At 42.2% G+C, this 22,009-nt stretch overlaps 1 protein-coding gene across 2 annotated transcripts in view; it reads left to right on the forward strand.

The window, feature by feature from the left end:
• Nucleotides 1–22,009, forward strand: part of RAB3C (RAB3C, member RAS oncogene family) — a 294,344-nt gene that overhangs the window by 244,047 nt on the left and 28,288 nt on the right. For both annotated transcript variants that reach the window (XM_017344732.3, XM_002714050.5), the window contains exon 4: nt 18,333–18,457. In XM_017344732.3, coding sequence (XP_017200221.1) covers nt 18,333–18,457 — 125 coding nt within the window. The remainder of the gene's footprint in view (nt 1–18,332; nt 18,458–22,009) is intronic.

Here is a 22,009-nt window from a genome sequence, read left to right on the forward strand (position 1 = left end):
CAGGAGCTTCATCTGGGACTCCAGATGGGTAGCAGGGGCCCAATCACTTGTGTGATCATCTACTTTCTTTCTTTTTTTTTTAACTTTTATTTAATGAATATAAATTTCCAAAGTACAGCTTATGGATTACAATGGCTTCCCCCCCATAACGTCCCTCCCACCCGCAACCCTCCCCTTTCCCACTCCCTCTCCCCTTCCATTCACATCAAGATTCATTTTCGATTCTCTTTATATACAGAAGATCTTTCTTTTTTAAAAAAAGATTTATTTCTTTGAAAGACAGAGTTACAGAGAGAAGCAGAGACAGAGAGAGAGGTCTTCTATCCGCTGGTTCACTATCCAGATGGCCACAATGGCCGGAGCTGTGCCGATCCGAAGCCAGGAGCCAGGAGTTTCTTCCACGTCTCCCACATGCATACAGGGACCCAAGGACTTGGGCCATCTTCTACTGCTTTCCCAGGCCATAGCAGAGAGCTGGATCGGAAGAGGAGCAGCCAGGACTAGAACTGGCGCCCATATGGGATGCTGGCGCTTCAGGCCAAGCTTTTTTTCTTTTTTTTAAAAGATTTTATTTATTTATTTGAAAGTCAGAGTTACACAGAGAGAAGAAAGGCAGCGAGAGGTCTTCCATCCTTTGGTTCACTCCCCAATTGGCCTCAATGGCCGGAGCTGCATCGATCCAAAGCCAGGAGCCAGGTGCTTCTTCTCAGTCTCCCACGCGGGTACAGGGACCCAAGCACTTGGGCCATCCTCCACTGCCTTCCCGGGCCACAGAAGAGAACTGGACTGGAAGAGGAGCAACTGGGACTAGAACCCGGTGCCCATACGGGCTGCTGGCGCTACAGGCAAAGGATTAACCAAGTGAGCCGCAGTGCCGGCCCCATTCAGGCCAAGGCTTTAACCGGCTGCGCCACAGCGCCAGCCCCATCATCTACTACTTTCTAGAGGTGTGTTAACAGGGAGCTGGATCAGAAGTGCAGCAGCTGGGACCTGAACAAGCATCCATAAGAGATGCTGGTATTGTAGGCAGTGGCTTAACTTACTTGCCAGGTCAGCTCTAAAGATAGTTTTTGTTATTATTTATTTGTTCATATATTTTTGTACTTCTATAAATATATAAATCTTATATACTTATGGCCATTGTACCACACTGACTCTCACCAGAGTGACCAGTCCTTTCAATGTGAGTTAGCAAGGGTCATGGTCTTTCCAATCTCAAAAGGTGCTCCTTGCTAATTTGAAGGGACAATGAAGACATGTAGTCTGAATTTCATGACCAGGAGTTTCCTCGATGTTTTCCAGTGTCTCTCTACCAGAGTGGAAGCTTGAATAGTTGATTGACTGATTGATTGCTATCTTTTGTGGTCATGGTACCACCCTTTCTCATGTGCAGATTGTCTTGTCACTCCAAAGTCAGGCTTCCCCTCCTTCAGTTGTTCCAGTTAAGTTTGTAAATATTGAGTAGACTCAGAACTTTCATCTAAATGTAGAATAAACACATGCAAAGATATTACTCAAGTAGTGACTTGAGAAATGGAAGCAGTGTGGTGTTATACAGGTACACGGGAAGTCAACAGCTGCACACATGGAAGCAATCAGGAACGCTGACACAGATTCACCAAGAATTGCAAAACAGGTTCACAGCCACTGGGCAGTAACTGATTGCATTTTCCAAGACACAGCTCATTTCTAATTCTTTCTATGGGCAAGAACTCATTTGTATTATTACCAGTTTTCTGCCATCTACAGACTTGTAAAATAGCTCAAAGACAATTAAAAGCTGAAATGACTAAGAAAGTTGTGTTACACAGGACTTCCAGCCATTTCTGTGGCCTATTTCAAAGTCTTTCACAGTCATTCCTGGTATTAGTCTGAAATGGAAGGAACAGATACTGCAACTTTACTCACCTCATCCCCAGCCTGTGAAGGAGGCTCCACGGTCCAAATGTAACGTATATGAGAGAGTGACATCTTGGGATTTGATTATTGGATGTAGCCCTTGCATATACTCCTGAGTAACAGTGGCCTTTCTGCTTTCTACTTGTTGACTTCTTTATTTAGTGAACTTGATTAAGCTTTGATTATAAAGTAGGTTGAAAATATGTTACTATCAAACTAGAAGAAAAATAAGAAAGGAAGGAGGGGGAGGGAAGGAAGAACTGCTATGTTCTTAAAACTGCATATATGAAATCTGTTATTTTTCAGTCAGTCAATGGGGCCTGGGTGGAATCTCACCTTTCCTTCTCTTAATGTCCTCTTGCTATTTTCTCCTTTTCCTGCAGCCCCCATTCCAAAGTCCCACACCCTCCACAGACTTATAGTGCTACTCCTGGAAAACCCTACGTCCCCCATATAGAGGAGGAGTTCTTTTTTTTTTTTTTTCTTTTTGGCAGGCAGAGTGGATAGTGAGAGAGAGAGACTGAGAGAAAGGTCTTCCTTTGCCGTTGGTTCACCCCCAATGGCCGCCATAGCTGGAGTGCTGCGGCCAGCGCACTGCGCTGATCCGAAGGCAGGAGCCAGGTGCTTCTCCTGGTCTCCCATGCGGATGCAGGGCCCAAGGACTTGGGCCATCCTCCACTGCCTTCCCGGGCCACAGCAGAGAGCTGGCCTGGAAGAGGGGCAACTGGGACAGAATCCGGCCCCTACCGGGACTAGAACCCGGTGTGCCGATGCCACTAGGTGGAGGATTAGCCTATTGAGCCGCGGCGCCGCCTCTTTTCTTCCCATGGTCTGAGCTTGGTATCTTGCAAACTCCATGCTCAAGCTTAGGCTGAGTGCGTAGAGAGCTTCTCCTCAGCTCAGGTGCTCAGGGGACCAATAGGAAGGAGGAGGTCCTGGTACCTGGTGAGAGCAGAGCAAGTGCTGCACTCTAAGCTCTGCATCCCTTTCTTCAAGCCCGATTGCCTTGCCGTTAACCTGACAGGAAAACACATCTTGCCAAAGACCATTGATTCTCCTGAGCCCAGCACAACCTTGTGAAATTTAAGAAAGGGAAGTTCCATTAATATGACGTTGGCCTTGTCGCTTGTGAAAGAATAACACAGGCATTCTCGAGCTGAGGAACACTGGCCCTTGTCCTGGGTCAGGATTCCATTCTACTCTTTTTATTGTCCAGAAAGGTGATCCTTACTTCACCTGGCTGTTGTTTTTATTTTAGGGAATGAAAATTTATTTTAGGGAATGAAAAAAAATTTAGGGAACCAAAATGAGGTCAGAAGTTCTAAGACAGGCACAAAGGAAATAGACTGAAGGTTGGATTTGGGCTAACACCCCTGAGTCAGATGTGGTCCCTGGTAGTTCCAGGGCCTCACAGAACTGGAGTTCCTGAAGTAAACCTCAGTGTGGGCTCTGAGCAAGAGGCTCTGCAGAGAGGCCGATCAAGCAGGTTCTCTAGGCTCATCCAGTGCTGCTCATTCCCACACACACCACAAACCACCTATCGACACTCCTGTAGACATGGAGATTCAGGCATGCTTGGCTTCTTCAAGAGTTTTTTTTTTTTAATCTTAAAAATATAATAAGTTAGTATATGAATTTCTTATCAAGTTTCCTTTCCCAGCATGTTGTGGAGGAGTCTTCATGGGGAGCCTGAGAATGTTAGACCCATGTCTGCCAGTCGGTAGTTACGTCATCTGAGTTTAGTCACTTGACCCCTGATTTCAGCTTTATTACCTAGAAGTGAGGGAGTTACACGAGGGCCCCTTCAAAATAACCAGTCCATGAGTGCTAAGCTCCTGCTGGCTGTTCATCCTGATTGTTGGTGCTGGATCAGAAAGGAAAACATGACTCCTCTAGATGGGAATGAATAGCTGCTTAGTCACACAGATGGCTTGTGCAGGATGTGGAGGGCCCCCCACTTTCCTTCCTCACCATGGACACTGCCAAGGTATGGAAGACCATGGAAGGATTCTCTGCCAGCAATGAGACCTGAAGGGAATAGAGGGGGGAATTGACAGTGCCTGAAATGAAGTCCCACACACAGGTTCTCCTGTATTGATTTTTTTTTTTTGTGCATGCTTATGTTCTGAGTCACCGGAACTTCTTAGCCATTTTTACCACAGTCAGTCAATCATTCTCTCATTCATTCTATCCTCAACACATTGTTGTTACTGTCTGAGCACCTTCTATGTACAGATATTTCACCAGAGACACAAGGATAAGCAAACAGTTAAGGTCCTTGCTGCCATTGTTCCTGTAGTCTAGGAGGGGTGTAAACAAGTGAATGGCACATGACATGGGCCCACGTGGAGGCCCATGGAGGAGCACCTAATCAAGAGGAATAGGTTTGCTGAGACTAGAGGGAAGGGAGTGAGAGAGCCTGTCACAGAGGCACAAAATGTGCTCCAGACAGATGGCATATGTGATAATACGCCTGGATGTCTTGCCAAGCTAATGAAGCTTATGTCTAGTAGTATACTCGTAAACTGGCTGCTTGAAAAAATAACAATCAGTGTCTTGGAGCCGATGCTACCAGCTCCAGAATACTGCTAAGCTCTATGCCCTTTATTGAGATGAACCTACTCAAAGATCTCAGTAGATTTTCCCGGAGGCAGGCTCAGAGACAGGAATTTGCATGAAAGTGGTTCATTTCGGAAGTACAAGAAATACTCACATGGAACTGGGAAGTGAGCTGTGAAAGGGAAGATAGCCAATTAAAGGAATGTTTTCCAAGCCAGCCGCCATTATGGGTAACTAGAGCTTTAAAACTGAGGAGCAAGGGAGTTGGATACTTATATACCAATTCCTGTCAGTCACTGGCGGGGGTCTTTTCCTGCGTATGTTATTTTCCTGTTAAATGTGCCCTTCCCGGGTGGGCAGAGTGGCCCTCTGTGGCTTTGGAGAAAGCTGTAAAGCAAAGAGTTGCAGATACTGGCAGCTGGGAGTCAGCCAGCAAGCACAGAAGTGGTAAGGCCTGGGGCTTGTGGACAGAGCACCAAGAGCATCTGTCGCAAAATACCCCTCACCTAATTCCATCTGGGTAATTTGCATTTGTTCTTAACTCGAGTCCCCAATTTTGTATAATATTTTCCACCTCACAAAACCTGAAACTATTTCTGGGGCCAGTGCTGTGGTGTACTGGGTAAAGCCGCCGCCTGCAGTGCAGGCATCCCATATGGCACCGGTTTGAGTGCCGGCCGCTCCTCTCCTGATCCAGCTCTCTGCTATGGCCTGGTGAAAGCAGTGGAAAATTGCTGAAGTACTTGGGCCTCTGCGCCCACCTGAGTGACCTGGAAGAAGATCCTGGCTTTTAGCTTTGGATCGGCCCAGCTCTGGCCATGGTGGCCATTTGGGGAGTGAACCAGCAGATGAAAGATACTCTCTCTCTCCCTCTCTACTTCTGCCTCTCTGTAACTCTGCCTTTCAAATAAGTAAATAAATCTTTTTAAAAAAGCATACTCCTTTAAAAAAAAAACAAACCTATTTCATGTGGATAGCCCTTACTTATTGAAAATGCAGCATATATGAGAAATTCAAAGAAATCAGCCGTATCAGAGTTAGGGAAAGGAAGGTAGAAAGAGATGAAGGTCAGAAGGGAAGCCAAGGTCATGGGAAGGTGCTATGTAAATACTGGGCTTTTCTAGAGTCCCTTGAGGTTTGCTGATCTCTGCAGAACTCAGGTGAGCTCCTCATTGCTTCTCATCTCTGAGACAAGCCGACAGAGCAACACATTTCTTAGACTGTTCTTCCGTGGGCTCTTTCCATGATGAAGAACAAGAATGCAGAGGTCTGATGGAAACTCATTATGCCTCTGATGCCTGTATTCTGTTGGCCAAAGTAATTGCCTTGGCTAAGTCCAAAGTCTGTAGGGCAGGGAAATACGAAGAAGAGAGGACAGTCATTCAATCTACTACCAGATTTTGACCAAAATGTCAGTAGAGGGCATGGTGGGATTTCTGATCATTTAAATTTTCCTCTTTGATTTCTCTCTACTGCTGGAATTTTTTGTGAGGATTGGCAATTTTAGCAACAATTGTGACCCTATTCCTTTCAATACTAAAAGATGATTATCAAACATTACAGGACATTTATTTGAGGATAATTTTAAAATTTTCTCTGTTAACTTGTTTATTAAATGAGTTAATATACATATCAAAAACTGAACTCCTCAACTTCCTAAACCTGCATTTATAGCATATGTATTTAAACCATCAAGTTTTTTATTATGTTTCTATTTCTGTTTCCTTAATATTATTTCATTTTAAAGTTTATTTTATATGTACCTTTGCAAATTTTATATGTACCACTTGCAAATACTGGTGTATACGGGATACAATGAAGTAGATTATGTAAAAACGGAAAAGTAGGAGTGAGCATTTAACCAACCAGCTAACATGCCCACATCTCACAAATATGGAGTACCTAAGTTCAATTCCTAGTTCCAGCTCCTAACTCCAGCTTCCTGCTAACACAGACCCTGAGAGGCAATGGTGATGGCTCAAGTAATTGGGTTCTTACCACCCACCTGAGAAACCTGGATTGAGTTTCTGGTTCTCAACTTTGGCCCTAGCTCAGTCCCAGCCATTGTGGTCATTTGGGAAGTGTTATGGGATCGCTCTCGCTCTCTCTCTCTCTCTCGCTCTCTCTCTTACACACAACTTTTTTCCAGTTTTTGTAAACAATAAAGAGGTGGTGGCCAGCGTCGCAGCTCAATAGGCTAATCCTCTGACTTGCAGCGCCGACACACCAGGTTCTAGTCCCGGTCGGGGTGCCGGATTCTGTCCCAGTTGCTCCTCTTCCAGGCCAGCTCTCTGCTGTGGCCCAGGAGTGCAGTGGAGGATGGCCCAAGTGCTTGGGCCCTGCACCCACATGGGAGACCAGGAGAAGCACCTGGCTCCTGGCTTCGGATCAGCGCAGTGTGCCGGCCACAGTGCACCGGCTGCATCGACCATTGGGGGGTGAACCAACAGCAAAGGAAGACCTTTCTCTCTGTCTCACTCTCTCTCACTGTCCACTCTGCCTGTCAAAAAAAAAGAGAGAGAAAACAAAAGAAGTGGTAAAGAGAATTATCCCAGTAATGCTCAGTGTTGATTGCACATGTATGCTTTACAGAGAAATGTATTTTCAATATTTCTGATAGAGTCTCTAGAGGGTATATTTAATTGTTCTGCAATGAGATAAGTTTTAAAATTCTCTGGAGGTTGAAAAAATTGAATAAACAAGTTAGAAAATAGCAAAAGGGCCAATCCTGTGTTCTGAACAATAGCAGGTTGCGAAGCTTCCTTGCAAACTGGAAGTTCACTGCCATACTGAAAAGCCAAGACTCCCAGGTGTTGGAGAGAACCTGGGGAGTGGGTGCATGGATGAGAGATCAGCTTCCAGAATGAACAAAGGGGCTGCTGGTAGCGTCTGTCTGAGCACTGGGTGAGGCAGAGCAAGTGGTCTTCTCTCTGAAGCCTCATTTTCCCCCTGTACAGCCCAGTCAGACCCTAGGAGACAATAGCTATTTTGGTTCACTGAGGCACTTTTTCTCGACTGTTTTTCAGAATAGTATGACTAACTAGCAGGAGTCCATCGTTCTCTCTAAGAATAAGTTCAACTCTTAAGAAAGTATATCCATACCAGCATAGGAGGAAAGGAATTGAGAGCAAGATTGGAGTCTTTGGTTGGTGTGTTTACAGCTCTCCAGGCTAAAGTTAGTTTATTCTGTATACAGTTCAATTACTTGTGTATAAAATATTAAGAAATATCACAAACCTTTCATCTCCTTTACCCCATCCCAGCTTTTGTTTATTTTTAACAGGAGCTGAAATGAGGGTAAATTATGTTTCCTCTCTCCTTTTTGAGATAATATATAAATTTTGAGAGGTTTGGGGGCTTTGTTTTTTTGCTTTAGCTAAATATCAATTCAATAACAGTTCTTTTTAGGAACTATGATCAGGACCTGGTGAGGTCTGAGTTGCTTGCCATTTGCAGGGTAACCATGGTGACCAGCACATGGCTTCTGATCCATTAATCTTGTTCAGATTAGCAATAAGTCCCAAAGGGTCTTCTGCAGTGACTCAGAAATAAATCATCTTTTCACATGTACTTATATTATTTGGTGACAGCCACTCTCTTTAAATGTATGTCTTTACTCAACCAAGAAATGACAGACCCTCTACCCAAATAGGAAATTTTACAAAATACAGAAAATGACCAAAAAAGCAAATACATCTAACTGCAACATGAAAAGAGAATGTATTCAGCAAATATGTTATGTCCCTAATAGAAATACCACAGAAAGGCCTGGAGATAGCAACTGGCGGCAAAATTTGAAATTGTTTGGTGGAAAAATTTCCAATTAACATTTAGATTATAGGAATTAGAAAAGATGAATTAAGCTGGAATTGGAAAGAGAAACAGCTGGCTGCCCAAGCTAGGACTAATAATGTGTTCTATTTGTCAAGAGTTATCTGCAAGAACAGTGTGGTCCTGACTGAAACCATGTCTGTCCTACAAAATCCACAAAGTAAGGAGAAAACATGGTAGCCTCGTTATACAGGGTGAATATATGGGCATTAAGCAATTCAGAATGCCTTCCCCATACTCAGGGTTTACTCTTAAACTGACTGTGTAAAGTATTATGATTCCGAGTTGGAAAGGATGGAAACTGGATTACTTTCCCAATATCCTTGTAACCTTAATTCATATTATAGTATATGTGAAATATGTAAAAATCTGTGTCTTTCACAATTCATAAGGCTTATACACCCTCCTCTCCAAGTTTTCCTGAGTAAAGGGAATAACCTGAGTTTATCTTTCAACCCAGGTCTTCATATACAGAAGAAATACCCAGAGCACATTAGCATTTTACAGTCAGCAATGCACAAGCTTTCATATCTTAACATACCCAGCACTCAGACGCATCTCCACAAAAGTGGCGTATTAGAATCATGATGTAGCACTGCCAAACACACATTCCATTGTCTGTATGCACTAACCTGGCCATCACTGCTTATGCTGACATTGTCTTGATTGAGTTATGCAAGTATCGGTACACGGGTAGCAAGTTATTGTACATACAGAATGGAGCATACATTTGAAATTAGTGATATGGAGACTTATTTGGGGTGATGATCATCACTTCATTTTTTTTAATTTGGAAAGCAGCAACCTATTGCTGTAGAGAACCTGTAGAAGAGAAGATAGCCACAAGCAGATAAAGTTTGTAAACTTCTATTATGGAGATGTACATGGCATGATAATCAGTTATGCACTAAGCAAAGCAACTAAAGGCCAAAAAAATGCTAAATCCTTTAGAATCCAAGAAAAAAATTTCGAAGCAACAAGAAGTTGAAGTGACTGACAAATGCATCAAATAGGACCAAGGTTAAAGTATTATGTCACAGTTTAATTTGCTACATCTTTTCATGCTTGGCCATCATAAAATAATATTTATCTTATAACTTATGGCTTCTTAGGATTTGTGATACTCATATGTGGTGATTCATGAAGCAACCCGCAGTGTTCTGATCCCCTCCTGCTCATGGTGGCACTGTGGCCACTGTACCTTCCCTGCTCCGTTATTAGAGAACAACATCAGGAAGTCCAGGGTCATCAAAACTGAAGCCAAGCATTGAGCATTTGCAACCCTAGTTTCAGTTATAAAATTAATCAACTGAGATGGCAAATGGATCTTTTGTTCACCTCATCACAAATGCTCCAGACCACATTTTTATTTCATTATAAAGAAAACTGTTTGCTACTCCCTCTCTAAGCTTTGAAGATAAGAACTTTATAATTCCCTTGTAGTTCATTTTTACATGATTTCCTTGGCAATTTAGAATATTTGAAGTGGTTACATAGACATATTTTTTATATAAGAACATATGGGGGAAAGTATTTGGTGCAGTGTTTTAGATATCGCTTTGGACACCCACATCCCATGTTAGAGTGCCTGGATTCAAGTCCCAGCTCTGCTTCTGATCCAGCTTCCTGCTAATGTGTACCCTAGCAGATGGCAGATGATGGCTCAAGTAATTGAGCCTCTGCCCCCCACATGGGAAATTCATATGAAAAGCTCCTGTTTCCTGGCTTCAGCCAGGCCCAGCCCTGACTGTTACTGTGAACCAGCAGATGAAATATCCCTGTCTTTCAAGTACTAAAAAATGAAAATACATTAAAATTGGAAAAATAGGTCATTATAAGTAATAATGAAAAAAAAGAACAGGGTCCTGCATTGTGACGAAGTGTATAAAAAGCCACCGCTTGCAATGCCAGCATCCCATATGCTGCCAGTTTATGGCCCAGCCTCTCCACTTCCAATCTAACTCTCTGCTAATGACCTGGGAAAAGCTGCAGAGGATGGCCTAAGTGCTGGGGCCCCTGCTAGCCATGTAGGAGACCTGGAAGAAGCTCCTGGCTCCTGGTTCAGCACTGGCTATTGTGGCCATCTGGGGTGAGGTCGAGGAGAACCAGCAGATGGAAGAACTCGCCTCTGTCTCTCTTTCCCTCTCTCTCTGTAACTGACTTTCATGTAAACTAAATTTTTTTTTTCTAAAAAGAAAGAAAACAGGAAGAATAGTTCTGATATGGTTCATAGTTAAAAAGTATCATTTTCATATGTTTCTATGGAGTGCTAGGGAACAGGGAGTGTTGAATATACATAAATGAATAACCTATTGTGATAGCCTAAAGCCTTACAAGTTACCACGTCAGCATTCCATCCGCAATGTGAAAGAACACAAGTCAGCCAGAGGTGCCGAATTGTGTCCCTTCCTGGCTGTCACAAAGGTATGCTCTGGGCTGCATATATAGTCAGGGGTGCAATACACTGAGTTTGCCCAGGTCAGAGCGGTGCTAAATGTCCTCAGGCAAGCTCTTTTTTTTTTTTTTTTTTTTGACAGGCAGAGTGGACAGTGAGAAAGAGAGAGACAGTTGGTTCACCCTCCAATGGCTGGTGCGCTGCGGCCGGCCCACCGCGCTGATCCAAAGGCAGGAACCAGTGCTTCTCCTGGTCTCCCATGGGGTGCAGGACCCAAGCACTTGGGCCATCCTCCACTGCACTCCCTGGCCACAGCAGAGAGCTGGCCTGGAAGAGGGGCAACCGGGACAGAATCCGGTGCCTCAACCGGGACTAGAACCCGGTGTGCCGGCGCCGCAAGGCGGAGGATTAGCCTATTGAGCCACGGCACCAGCCCTCAGGCAAGCTCTTGACCTCAGCTAACTCAGGAACCCAGGTCTCTCACCTTCCGGCCCCTCCACTTCCTCATCTAACACTTAGATGTGTAAGGAAAAAGTATGGAGTCCAGAAAAGTTAAATTTCAGAGTTCCTAAAGGAATATATTAGTAACTTGGATATCAGGATTTAGAATGGTCACCTCCCCAGATTTTCCAGATAAAATACTCTGTGCCACTGAGATGTCCAGGTGGAGCCAAGGTTATAGTTCACCAGCTACTTTAATCTTATTTGCAAACTTGTACTTTGTTCAGGGGAACACTCTGAAATAAAACCGTCTGCCTCTTAGCTCTTTCCCTCTTCCTCTCTCTCTTTCTCCTTGTCCTTTGGAGGAACAAACACGCCTGGCATCACACTGAAAGCCCTCCTGCTGCAGTTGAGAGCTATTTGCTCCTCATTCTCTCAAGTGGAGAACAGCTCATCATGGCTTTTCTTTCAATAATCCTAGAAGACTTGACAATTGCCAGCGAGACCGTTCCCAAGCTCCTCTTTTCCACATATTACAGATCTGTTGCTTCAGACTTTAATCATTTGCTTAGCTCTTCAATATTTCCCTGTCTCCGTCCTGATCGCCCACTAGGCAATGTGTTTCTCCACCCCTATATTAAGCTGTCATTCTCAAATAATATAAAAGGAGGGTAGAATGTAACAGGGCTTCTGCTCAGCTCTCTCTCTAGATGACAATACATACATTAGAACTTTACTTCTCAAACTTTTTTCCTTTATGTTATTTATTTGAAAGACACAGAGAGAGAAAGACAGAAATCCCATCTTCTGTTTCACTGCCCAAATGCCTACAATGGCTGGAGTGGGCTGAGGTTGGAGCAGAAGCACAATCCAAGTCTCCCACCTGGGTGGGAGGAACCTAAGTACTTGAGCCATTACCCCTGTTTCCCAACGTCCACTTCAGGAGGAAGCTGGAGTCAGGAGCCAGAGCCAGGAATCAAACCCAGGCACTCCAAGAGGGGACATGGACTTCTGAACTAGAAGGCTAGATGCCTGCTTTCTACTTCTCAAGCTTCTAATGAATAGAATGGAAGCATGGCCAGGAGTGCAGGCTTGACTCACGTCTCCTGGGTGTAATAGCCAGGTCTGTCACTTTACTAGCTGAGTGATCAAATTACTTCACCTCTCTAATCCTCATTTTCCTCAGCTGTACAGAGGGGATAATAATAGTCCCTGGAGTTATTCTTAATATAACATTAAATTAAATTAATATAACATACACAAAGCAACTAGAATAATACCTATAAATGATAGCTATTTTAATTATTATCTCATTGGATTTCAAAATCAAAAGTTGGTTATTTGCATCATGATCCATACTGAAGGTTTATTTTTACTCCTAAGCATTGTATTTATAGTAACTTAAAATGTCGGGCCTGGGACAGCATTCTGGCATCACAGGGAAAGCTGCTGCCTGCAACACCGGCATCCCTTGTAGGTGCCACTTTTAATCCCAGCTGTTCCACTTCCAATCCAGCTCCCTGCTAATGGCCTGGGAAAAGTAGTGGGAAAAGCCCAAGTGCTTGGGCCCCTATCACCCACGTGGAAGACCTCAAAGAAGCTCCTGGTTCCTGACTTTGGCCTGGCCCAGCCCTGGCTATTGTGGCCATCTAGGGAGTAAACAAATGGATGGAAGATCTCTCTCTCTCTCTCTCTTTTTCTCTTTCTCTTTTTATCTCTCCTTCCCTCTCTGTAACCTTGACTTTCAAAGAAATCTTTAAGGTCTGGTGCTGTGGTGTAGTGGGTAAAGCCACTGCCTGCAGTGCCGGCATCCAATATGGGCACCGGTTTGAGTCCCGCCTACTCCACTTCCAATCCAGCTCTCTGCTATGACTTGGGAAAGCAGTAGAGGATGGCCCAAGTCCTTGGGCCCCTGTATCTGTGTGAGAGACCCGGAAGAAGCTCCTGGCTCCTGGCTTTGGATCAGCTCAGCTTCGGCTGTTGCGGTCATTTGTGAAGTGAACCAGCAAATGGAAGACCTCTTTATCTCTCTCTTCCCCCTAACCTCTCTGTAACTCTGCCTTTCAAATAAATAAATCTTAAAAAAATAAATCTTTAAAAAAAGAAATGTCCCATTGGTCTATCCATCTGTTTCTGTACCAGTACCATGCTGTTTTGATTACAACTGCCCTGTAGTATGTCCTGAAATCTGGTATTGTGATGCCTCCGGCTTTGTTTTTGTTGTACAAGATTGCTTTAGCTATTCGAGGTCTCTTGTGCCTCCATATAAATTTCAGCACCATTTTTTCCAGATCTGAGAAGAAGGTCTTCGGTATCTTGATTGGTATTGCATTGAATCTATAAATTGCTGTTGGGAGAATGGACATTTTGATGATATTGATTCTTCCAATCCATGAGCGTGGAAGATTTTTCCATTTCTTGGTATCCTCTTCTATTTCTTTCTTTAAGGTTTTGTAATTTTCATCATAGAGATCTTTAACGTCCTTGGTTAAGTTTATTCCAAGGTATTTGATTGTTTTTGTAGCTATTTTGAATGGGATTGATCTTAGAAGTTCTTCCTCAGCCATGGCATTGTCTGTGTATATAAAGGCTGTTGATTTTTGTGCATTGATTTTATACCCTGCTACTTTGCCAAACTCTTCTATGAGTTCCAATAGTCTCTTAGTAGAGTTCTTTGGGTCCCCTAAATAAAGAATCATGTCATCTGCAAAGAGGGATAGTTTGAGTTCTTCCTTCCCAATTTGTATCCCTTTAATTTCTTTTTCTTGCCTAATAGCTCTGGCTAGAACCTCCAGAACTATATTGAATAGCAGTGGTGAGAGTGGACATCCCTGTCTGGTCCCAGATCTCAGTGGAAATGCTTCCAACTTTTCCCCATTCAATAGGAAGTTGGCTGTGGGTTTTTCATAGATTGCTTTGATTGTATTGAGGAATGTTCCTTCCAAACCCAGTTTGCTTAGAGTTTTCATCATGAACGGGTGTTGTATTTTATCAAATGCTTTCTTGGCATCTATTGAGATAATCATATGGTTTTTCTTCTGCAGTCTGTTAATGTGGTGTATCACATTGATTGTCTTGCGCACATTAAACCATCCCTGCATACCAGGGATAAATCCCACTTGGTCTGGATGGATGATCTTTCTGATGTGTTGTTGCATTCTATTGGCGAGAATTTTATTGAGGATTTTTGCATCTATGTTCATCAGAGATATTGGTCTGTAATTCTCTTTCAGTGCTGCATCTTTTTCCGGCTTAGGAATTAAGGTGATGCTGGCTTCATAGAAAGAATTTGGGAGGATTTCCTCTTCTTCGATTGTTCTGAATTGTTTGAGAAGAATTGGAGTTAGTTCTTCTTTAAATGTCTGGTAGAATTCAGCAGTGAATCCATCTGGTCCTGGGCTTTTCTTTGTTGGGAGGGCCTTTATTACTGTTTCAATTTCTGTCTCAGTTATGGGTCTGTTTAGGTTTTTATGTCTTCCTGGTTCAATTTAGGTAGGTTGCATGTGTCCAGGAATCTATCCATTTCTGATAGGTTTCCCTGTTTGCTGGCATACAAGTCCTTGTAGTAATTTCTGATGATTCTTTTTATTTCTGTGGTGTCTGTTGTTACATTTCCTTTTTCATCTCTGATTTTATTGATTTGGGTCTTTTCTCTTCTTTTTTTAGTTAGTTGGGCCAATGGGGGGTCAATTTTGTTTATTTTTTCAAAAAACCAGCTCCTCGTTTGGCTGATTTTTTCAACCCAAACATCAACAGCCAACTTATATTTGATCAAGGATCTAAAACTAATTCCTGGAGCAAGGGCAGTCTATTCAATAAATGGTGCTGGGAAAATTGGATTTCCACGTGCAGAATCATGAAGCAAGACCCCTACCTTACACCTTACACCTTACACAAAAATCCACTCAACATGGATTAAAGACCTAAATCTACGACCTGACACCATCAAGTTACTAGAGAACATTGGAGAAACCCTTCAAGATATTGGCACAGGCAAAGAATTTCTGGAAAAGACCCAGGAAGCACAGGCAGTCAAAGCTAAAATCAACTATTGGGATTGCATCAAATTGAGAAGTTTCTGTACTGCAAAAGAAACAGTCAGGAGAGTGAAGAGACAACCGACAGAATGGGAAAAAATATTTGCAAACTATGCAACAGATAAAGGGTTAATAACCAGAATCTACAAAGAGATCAAGAAACTCCACAAAAACAAAACCAACAACCCACTTAAGAGATGGGCCAAGGACCTCAATAGACATTTTTCAAAAGAGGAAATCCAAATGGCCAACAGGCACATGAAAAAATGTTCAAGGTCATTAGCAATCAGGGAAATGCAAATCAAAACCACAATGAGGTTTCACCTCACCCCGGTTAGAATGGCTCACATGCAGAAATCTACCAACAACAGATGCTGGCGAGGATGTGGGGAAAAAGGGACACTAACCCACTGTTGGTGGGAATGCAAACTGGTCAAGCCACTATGGAAGTCAGTCTGGAGATTCCTCAGAAACCTGAAGATAACCCTACCGTTCGACCCAGCCATCCCACTCCTTGGAATTTACCCAAAGGAATTTAAATTGGCAAACAAAAAAGCGGTCTGCACCCTAATGTTTATTGCAGCTCAATTCACAATAGCTAAGACCTGGAACCAACCTAAATGCCCATCACCGGTAGACTGGATAAAGAAATTATGGGACATGTACTCTTTAGAATACTATACCACAGTAAGAAACAACGAAATCCAGTCATTTGCAACAAAATGGAGGAATCTGGAACACATCATGCTGAGTGAAATAAGCCAGTCCCAAAGGGACAAATACCATATGTTCTCCCTGATCGGTGACAACTGACTGAACACCAAAAAGGAAACCTGTTGAAGTGAAATGGACACTATGGGAAACGGTGACTTGATCAGCATAGCCCTGACTGTTAATGAACAACTTAATACATTATCCCTCTTAGTAGTTTTTTTTTTGTCTGTTCTACTTAATATGACTGGTTTAATTCTGTAATTAATACACAGTTATTCTTAAGTGTTGAAATTTAACTGAAATGTGATCCCTGTTAAACATAAGAGTAGGAATAAGAGAGGGAAGACATGTACAATTTGGGACATGCTCAAGCTGACTTGCCCCAAATGGTAGAGTTAGAAACATACCAGGGGACTCCAATTTAATCCCATCAAGGTGGCATGTACCAATGCCATCTCACTAGTTCAAATGATCAATTTCAGTTCACAATTGATCATAATGAAAGGACTAAGAGTCAAAGGGAGCACATAAACAAGTCTAGTACCTGCTAATACTAACTGATAGAATAAATAAAGGGGAGAGTGATCCAACATGGGAAGTGAGATACTCAGCAGACTCATAGAATGGCGGATGTCCTAAACAGCACTCTGGCCTCAGAATCAGCCCTAAAGGCATTCGGATCTGGCTGAAAAGCCCATGAGAGTATTTCAGGCATGGAAAGCCAAGACACTCTGGCAAAAAACAAAAAAACAAAAACACACCCTAAATGAAAGATCTCTGTGAGTGAGATCCCAGTGGAAAGAACAGGTCTTCAAAGAAGGAGGTACCTTTCTCTGAAGGGAGGAGAGAACCTCCACTTTGAATATGACCTTGTCTAAACAAGATACGAGTCGGTGAACTCAAAAGGCTTCCATAGCCTTGGAAACTCATGACTGGTGCATAGGGAGATTACTGATGCCATAAACAGGAGTGTCAATTTGTAAAGTCAACAACAGGAGTCACTGTGCACTTACTCCTCATGTAGGATCTCTGTCCTTAATGTGCTGTACATTGAGACTTAATGCTATAATGAGTACTCAAACAGTATATTTCGCTTTGTGTTTCTATGGGGGTGCAAACTGTTGAAATCTTTACTTAATGTATACTAAACTGATTTTCTGTAAAAAAAAAAAAAAAAAAAAAAGAAATTATCAATTCCCAACTTGACTCTCACTGGGATTATACATGACAATAGGTCTGATCTGATTTCATCATCATTTAAAAAATCATCTGTTATTTTTCACTTTATGTTTGTGTGGGAGCTAACTGTTGAAATCTTTACTTAATGTATGCTAAACTGATCTTCTGTATATAAAGAGAATCGAAAATGAATCCTCATGTGAATGGAAGGGGAGAGGGAGTGGGAAAGGGGGGGGTTTGCGGGTGGGAGAGATGTTATGGGGGGGAAGCCATTGTAATCCATAAGCCGTACTTTGGAAATTTATATTCATTAAATAAAAGTTAAAAAAAAAAAAAAGAAATGTCAAGGCTGGCACTGTGGTGTAATGGATAAAGCTACCACCTATGGCACCAACATCCCACATGGGTGCCAGTTCTTGTCCCAGCTGCTCCACTTCCAATCCAGCTCCCTATTAATGGCCTCGAAAAAGCAGTGGAAGATGGTCCAAGTACTTGAGCCCCTGCACCCACGTGGGAGACCCAGAAGAAGCTCCTGGCTTTGGATTGGCCCAGCTCTGACAGTTGCAGCCATTTGGGGAATGAACCTATGGATGGAAGATTGACTCTCTCTCTCTCTCTCTCTCTCTCTCTCTCTAATTCTACCTTTCAAAAAAATAAAGAAATCTTTAAAAAAGCCCATTGTAGTATAATTTTTATATTCATCAACCTGGCATTTTTCTCTTAAAAATGTAAGACATGAATACACTACTTCTTATTATCTCTTTTTAAAACCTATCATTGCCCCTAAATTTTCTAAAACCCAATTGTATAAGTTCTTGAGGTTGTTATTGTGATAAGGGAAAATGATGTTTTTCTGTGATAGGTTGTATATAGAGTGACCAAACAGATCTATTTGCCTGCAAGTGAGGGACTACTCAGGACATCAGACTTTTACTGCTAAAACTAGGAAAGGCTTGGGCAATCCAGGATGGTTGGACATGCTAGCTGCAATGGCATTCTATAAGGAGGGGGTAGAACTAGGAAAAGGAAGAAGCCATAGCAGTATCAATCTCATGATATGAAAGAATTCTTGATACACCACTGTTCCCTGGTTTTTGACTCATGCAATCCCTGTTGAGTATCTAAAGGGTAAAATTGCACTGAACTAATTAATTCTAAATGTCAAGCATTTGGGCTTCCTTCTTTGCTGTTTTTGTCATCTGTGGGATCTATTTCTTCCTCTCTTTGTGCGGCTCTGCTTTCCTCTGACCATTCTGTGTTTGTTCTTTTTCTTTTAGGTCAACTCAAATCAAAACATACTCTTGGGATAATGCCCAGGTTATTCTGGTTGGAAACAAGTGTGACATGGAAGATGAGCGTGTCATCTCAACCGAGAGAGGCCAACGTTTAGGAGAACAGCTTGGTAAGAACGAAATTAATGAATTAATAAGAAAAAGATCTGGGTAATTATTTGTGACATCATAAAGAGTTCCTGCCAGTTGTCAGAGTGGAGTTTAATGAAAAGCTTTTCAACTTGACAGTGGAAGACAACATATTCTCTATAAATGGTCAGTGTACTTCCTCCTACTTCCTCTGGCATCATTAGAATTCCAGCACAGTTACAGAAACAAAGTGTTACCCGGGATCTTGTTCTTAGTACAAGGTGTTCAAATTCTTATTGCGTGAGAAACACAAGTTATGCCTTGTCTGTTACCTCCTTGCTCTTTCCTCCATACATAAAATTGAATATTAAGTGAGCACTTTATTAGTTGATAATTGTTGTTCTCAAGATTCCACTGCAAGAGGGTAATGGCTCAGGGTGGGTCACATTTTATTTCCTGGTCTAGGGATATCATTAATAAGCCATATTACTGTTACAAATTCTTTGAAATTCAATCACCTCATACTTCAAGAAAGAGTATCATATCTATGCCAACATAGCTAGGTCCTTGTAGATAAAAGATTTGAAAAGATTTCAGAAGTTTTGAAGCCTTTTCAAACTGTTATATTAGGGAGTCTTCAAAGAGTTCATGGAAATGCATGTTATGAAAAAAAAATGTTGCATGGACTTCAAATTTTTACACCAAAATAAGCTTATCTTTTGATTCCAGTTTTTTTTAACTTTTATTTAATGAATATAAATTTCCAAAGTACAGTTTATGGAGTACAATGGCTTCCCCCCCATAACTTCCCTCCCACCCGCAACCCTCCCCTTTCCCTCTCCCTCCCCCCTTCCATTCACATCAAGATTCATTTTCAATTCTCTTTATATACAGAAGATCAGTTTAGCATATATTAAGTAAAGATTTCAACAGTTTGCACCCCCATAGAAACACAAAGCGAAATATACTGTTTGAGTACTCATTATAGCATTAAATCACAATGTACAGCACATTAAGGACAGAGATCCTACATGAGGAGTAAGTGCACAGTGACTCCTGTTGTTGACTTAACCAATTGACACTCTTGTTTATGGCATCAGTAATCACCCTAGGCTCTTGTCATGAGTTGCCAAGGCTATGGAAGCCTCTTGAGTTCACTGACTCTGATCATATTTAGACAAGGTCATAGTCAGAGTGGAAGTTCTCTCCTCCCTTCAGAGAAAGGTACCTCCTTCTTTGAAGACCTGTTCTTTCCACTGGGATCTCACTCACAGAGATCTTTCATTTAGGTCTTTTTTTTTTTTTTTCCCAGAGTGTCTTAGCTTCCCATGCCTGAAATACTCTCATGGGCTTTTCAGCTGGATCCGCATGCCTTAAGGGCTGATTCTGAGGCCAGAGTGCTGTTTAGGACATCCACCATTCTATGAGTCTGCTGTGTATCCCACTTCCCATGTTGGATCATTCTCTCCCTTTTTTATTCTATCAGTTAGTATTTGCAGACACTAGTCTTGTTTATGTGATCCCTTTGACTCTTAGTCCTATCATTATGATCAATTGTGAACAGAAATTGATCGCTTGGACTAGTGAGATGGCATTGGTACATGCCACCTTGATGGGATTGAATTGGTTGATTCCAGTTTTTTAACCACCCCCTTCTAAAGAGAAAATGCTACAGTGACCAGGGAAGAATTTTAGTACAAAGGGGCAGTGGATGATTGATTGATTCAATACATTTTTGTTGAGCATCTATTATATGTCCTCCATTATGCCTGACATCATGGGGTATACATAAAATATGGTCAGTAATCCCAAGAATCAAGTTACTCTAAATCAAGTGGAGGGACTAGAAATATACACAGAAAAGCAGAATAACAAAATAACAAAAAGAGGTCAGTGAAGAATTGGTGAGCTAGAAGGCAGATGCCAAGAGGAAAGAAACAAAAAGAGGCAGACACAAGTATACATAACATCACCATCAAGAGCAATGGGATGGAAGACAGATACAGAGCAACATGGAGATGATGCCTGGAGACAGAATGTGTAGAAATGAGTAGTACCACTAGGAAGAGGTGGGTGATAAAAAGAGATGGAGATCATATAGGCTAAATGGAAAGATATGGCTTTGAGTAGTGTTTAAAGAAGAGCAGAAATGAAAAACTACTAAGAGTAGAGAGGCATTACAAGTTAAGGTACAGTGACATGCAGACACTGAAAGGACTGTAAACTGAAAGTCAGTGAGTAGAAAAGTTAGAACCTAACTTAAAGTTGCGGAAGTCAATTGTGGGTTTGGAGAACAGTTCCAAACCTGGAGGTGAAGACACCAGAATTCTTTTTTGTTTGCCTCTTCCATTTTTTCTTTTTTTTTTCTTCCTTGTTTTCTGTAGACTACATAAAATGTTGAGGAATTCTTAGCATTGAGCAGTCTTACCTTCCAAATTTTAGGCCAAGACCTGCAGTAAGAAATACGCTCAATCTAGCAACCCATGCATACGCATATATAGAGAGAAAGAATAATACAGAAGTCTCACGAAACACTTTGACCTTTACTAAATGAGATTCACTCCATTTTCTATCTTACTTTCTTGTAATTATGGTCTCAACCCACTAAGTTGCTCCCTGCTAACTCAATCCACTAAGCTGAGACCCAATGAGCCTCAACCTACAGCTTGAAAAATATTTTGATGAATTGAGGGTGCTTTGGGATTGATCAGCTGGTGGTGTGCTGCAGAATAGCAAGACAGAGGCTCTATCAGTGGTTCAGTCTCTCCCTGAGTAAACTCATAGCTGAACTATGCGGTCTACTTTGAGATGATGAACTTGGCCATTTCTCCACAAGGTCTGTGAGCTCATTACATTAAAAGCTGTTACTAGATGACTACAGGAACCTTTTCACAAAACTTTCTTTGAGAGAGAGAGAGAGCAAAAGCTTTACTTATTTGAAAGTTACAAGGAGAAACAGAGTTCTTCCACTGGTTCACTTCCCAAATGCCTGCAACAATCAGGGCTGGGCAAGGCTGAAGCCAGGAGCCAGGAGCTTCATCTGGGTCTCCTGCATGCGTGGCAGAAGCTCAGACACTTGAGCATTTTCTGCTGCTTTTCCTAGGCCATTAGTAGGGAGCTAGATTAGAAATGGGGCAGCTGGGCCCATATAGGATGCCAGCATCGTAGGCAGTGACTTTGCCTGCTACATCACAACACCAGCCCCTCCACCAAACATTCTTAAAGCCACTCATGAAAAAACCTGCAGCTGTTGCCTAGTCTCACTGTGGCTACTCTTAAGCCTTTATCTCCTCTGTCATTGGGCATCTCCCCATTCTATTACTCTAACAGTGTTGAGAAGAATCTGAAAAACTTGACTACCTTTCCTTAGTCCTCTTAGTATTTTAGGAAGATAGGAATGGAAAATAGTGTATCCGCAAGGGAAGAGAGAAAGGAAAGGGGGAGTAGGTTGACAGAGTGGCTTCCTGAAACTGTCTCTTCATTTCCTGAATTTTCTTGAAGCCAGACGTATGCCACAAGGGGGCAGAAACTGCTACACTCTTGTCATCTGTCTCTATAAATAAACCTGAAAACTGTTCAAAGAAAAATAGGTC

This window comes from Oryctolagus cuniculus, chromosome 14 (assembly GCF_964237555.1).
Source record: "Oryctolagus cuniculus chromosome 14, mOryCun1.1, whole genome shotgun sequence".
NCBI classification, from domain to species: domain Eukaryota; kingdom Metazoa; phylum Chordata; class Mammalia; order Lagomorpha; family Leporidae; genus Oryctolagus; species Oryctolagus cuniculus.